This window comes from Calonectris borealis, chromosome 29 (assembly GCF_964195595.1).
Source record: "Calonectris borealis chromosome 29, bCalBor7.hap1.2, whole genome shotgun sequence".
NCBI classification, from domain to species: domain Eukaryota; kingdom Metazoa; phylum Chordata; class Aves; order Procellariiformes; family Procellariidae; genus Calonectris; species Calonectris borealis.
In genome coordinates, this window is record NC_134340.1 from 1,174,857 (window position 1) to 1,178,273 (window position 3,417).

The window sequence follows — 3,417 nt, forward strand, 5'->3', positions numbered from 1 at the left end:
TCCTTGCCTTCAGAGGGCAGCCCATGGTGGCACCTCAAGGTCACCGAGCAAGGGTGGAGCACGGCAGGATGCAGGGCAGCGTCCCGGCCCCGGTCACACCCTCCTCTTCGTCTTGCGACACTTGTTTTCGCCCTCCAAATACACATGATCTACTTAGTGTGACCTACTACTCATTTTCCTAATGATAGGGCATATTACAGGATTTTTGTATTTTTCAGACAGGAGTTCACTATATTTAATAAAGAAGAATCACCAGAGGGCAAAAAGACAAGATATTTAATCTGAGGTCAGACAACTCTATTTATTTAAGTATATATATATGTATAATACAAGTATACATATATATATATGGTTTGTTTTCAATACAGTGTAGAGTACACATCTTCAGGCAGCATAAAGAATACAGTTAATCGCTTTTATAAACATTTATAAAATAGTCGTGCTACAACTTTCAGTGTTATTTCAAAGACTTTTTTTTGTTTCAAGTTGTGTTTTCAATATTAAATAAAGCAACCAAGTGAATAAAAACGTTCACGTATAAAATTTCAGCAAGGACCAACTTCACCGAGCCAGAAATCCTGTCTTGTCTGGGGACTCTACTGAAGTCAACGCAGAGTCAGTGTTTTAAAGCAGCAGGGATTTCTGGCCACCTTCCGAAATGAAGGTCATTGGAGTAAGATTCGTATAGCGTTTGCTTAGCAAATTTATGTTTGCCTTCCAAATCTGTGAGTGAAAACAGCTGTTTTGGAGAACTCGCAGCCCCGTGGAATCCAAGTTAACCTGAACATTGTCTCCCAAGGCCAGGACTAAACCCGGAGCTGGGCACAGGCCAGCCCTGCACCGGCCGCACTGCCAGTCCTCTTGATGCTGTTGTGATCTGGACTCCTTAGACATTTCTATTTCTTTTTTTTAAAACTTCTTTTTAAAATCACTATTCATTAGGTGAGAATTTATCACTGTCTCAATCAGGTGAGAATTTAATAGCATCCCACTAAACTGTGCCTTGTAGCAGATTAAGGTACCTGGAGTGCAGCCATGGAAATAGTATCACACCCTGGCCCAAAGTAGAGCTGAGCTACAGGGGAAGTACTGGAAAACAGAGATAAAGCAGACTTAAGCGATAGGAACTATTCAGCAGGTGGTACGAGGAGATAAATAACCCCTGCGCCAGAGCTGTCCCTCACTCTTTTTCTGTGGACCTTCCTTCCCCCCACTCCTTTTTACCAGGGCCATTTGGACGCAGAGCAGTACTTCTTAGAGTGACTCGAAATTTTTACTCCACCTGACTGACATTGCTGCTGTGGGACACACTTGGTGGCACACTGCTGCTGTGGGACACACTTGGTGGCACATTTCTGCTGTGGGACACACTTGGTGGCACACTGCTGCTGTGGGACACACTTGGTGGCACATTTCTGCTGTGGGACACACTTGGTCGCACACTGCTGCTGTGGGACACACTTAGTGGCACACTGCTGCTGTGGGACACACTTGGTGGCACACTGCTGTGGGACACACTTGGTGGCACACTGCTGCTGTGGGACACACTTCGTGGCACACTGCTGCTGTGGGACACACTTCGTGGCACACTGCTGTGGGACACACTTGGTCGCACACTGCTGCTGTGGGACACACTTAGTGGCACACTGCTGCTGTGGGACACACTTCGTGGCACACTGCTGTGGGACACACTTGGTGGCACACTGCTGCTGTGGGACACACTTGGTGGCACACTGCTGTGGGACACACTTGGTGGCACACTGCTGCTGTGGGACACACTTCGTGGCACACTGCTGCGGGACACACTTGGTGGCACACTGCTGCTGTGGGACACACTTGGTGGCACACTGCTGTGGGACACACTTGGTGGCACACTGCTGCTGTGGGACACACTTGGTCGCACACTGCTGCTGTGGGACACACTTGGTCACACACTGCTGTGGGACACACTTGGTGGCACACTGCTGCTGTGGGACACACTTGGTCACACACTGCTGTGGGACACACTTGGTGGCACACTGCTGCTGTGGGACACAGGTTGTCTCACACTGCTGTGGGACACACTTGGTCACACACCTGGTCGCACATTTTTGCGGGACGTACGTGGTGGCACACTGCTGTGGGACACAAGAGGTCACAAACTTGTGCGAGACATACTTGGTTGCACGCTGCTGCGGGACACACGTGGTGACACACCTGGTTGCACATTGCTGCCCCGGGTCGTACGTGGTCACACACTGCTGCGGGATGCACCTGGTCGCACACTGCTGCTGTGGGATGCCCTTGGTCGGGTACGGCTGCTGTGGCACACACGTGGTCACGCACCTGGTCGCACACTGCTGCTGCGGGATGCAACTGGTCGCATACTGCTGCTGGGGGGCATAGGCGGTCACGCACTTGGTTGCACACTGTTGCGGCACACACTTGGTCACACAAGGCTGCTGCGACACACCCTTGGTCGCACACTGCTGCTGCGGCGTGCAAGTTGTGACACACCGAGTTACACATGGCTGCTGTAGGATCTGCTGCTCTGGCACACACTTGGTTGCATACTGCTGCCGCGGCACGCACTTGGTCACACACTGCTGTTGGGAGAAGCTGGAGGACATGATCTGCTGCCGGGGGATGCAGGGGGTCACATACTGCGGGGTGCACAGTGTCGAGTGCCAGGTAGGCACTGGCAGGTGTCTGGCAGCGTACATCGGCGGGCACTGGATGGGGATGGGGTCCTGGTAGACCGGAGGGAGGCACTGCTGTAGGTAGCACGACATCTTGGTGAGGCTTTGGCAGGACTGGAACGACACGTGAGAAAGCAGAGCCTTCAGACAGGCTCCCGGCTGAGTTTCTCGCAGTCCCGCTGCTGCCCGCGCCGCAGGACCGGCTGGCTTCGCAGGGTGCCAGAGACACGTCCCACCTATGCCACAGTCTCAAAACCACGCCAGCAGCAGCCAAGGACCCAACCCATCATTTTTAACTCTGAAAGGCGGCACTAAGTCAAACAGTGGGGAAATTCAGAGACACGTAACACTAAATATCTCCCCAAACTGCAACTCCCTCCCCATCACCTGGACCTCCACAGAGAAGAACTGATCTTGGAGGTCAGCAGAGGAGCGGCTGATCTCAGAGCTGCCTTTCAATCATTAAATCCAGTTTTCCCCTCCTGCTTTTGGTTGGTGACTGCCTCTGACCTCTTGCTGATGCATCAAGAAAAAAGCCCAACCCAGAAAGAAGCTCGGAACCTCTGGCCACATCTGCCATAGCAGAAGAGGCAAAGAGCACCCAAGTCACCGTTGCTTGGTGATCTTGTCACACCGCGGGCAGGCAGAGGTTCACAGTCCCAGCATCACAAAGTTCATGCTCATTAGGGAACCAAAGCCAATTAAAGGGTAGCGATACCACAACTGAAAACAAACGTGC

At 52.0% G+C, this 3,417-nt stretch overlaps 1 protein-coding gene across 1 annotated transcript; it reads right to left on the minus strand.

The window, feature by feature from the left end:
- Positions 1 to 1,220: 1,220 nt before the first annotated feature.
- LOC142094097 (uncharacterized) lies at positions 1,221 to 2,771 on the minus strand. The gene has a single exon (XM_075175936.1). The coding sequence runs from the start codon at positions 2,769 to 2,771 to the stop codon at positions 1,221 to 1,223; it is 1,551 nt and encodes a 516-aa protein (XP_075032037.1).
- Positions 2,772 to 3,417: the final 646 nt, after the last annotated feature.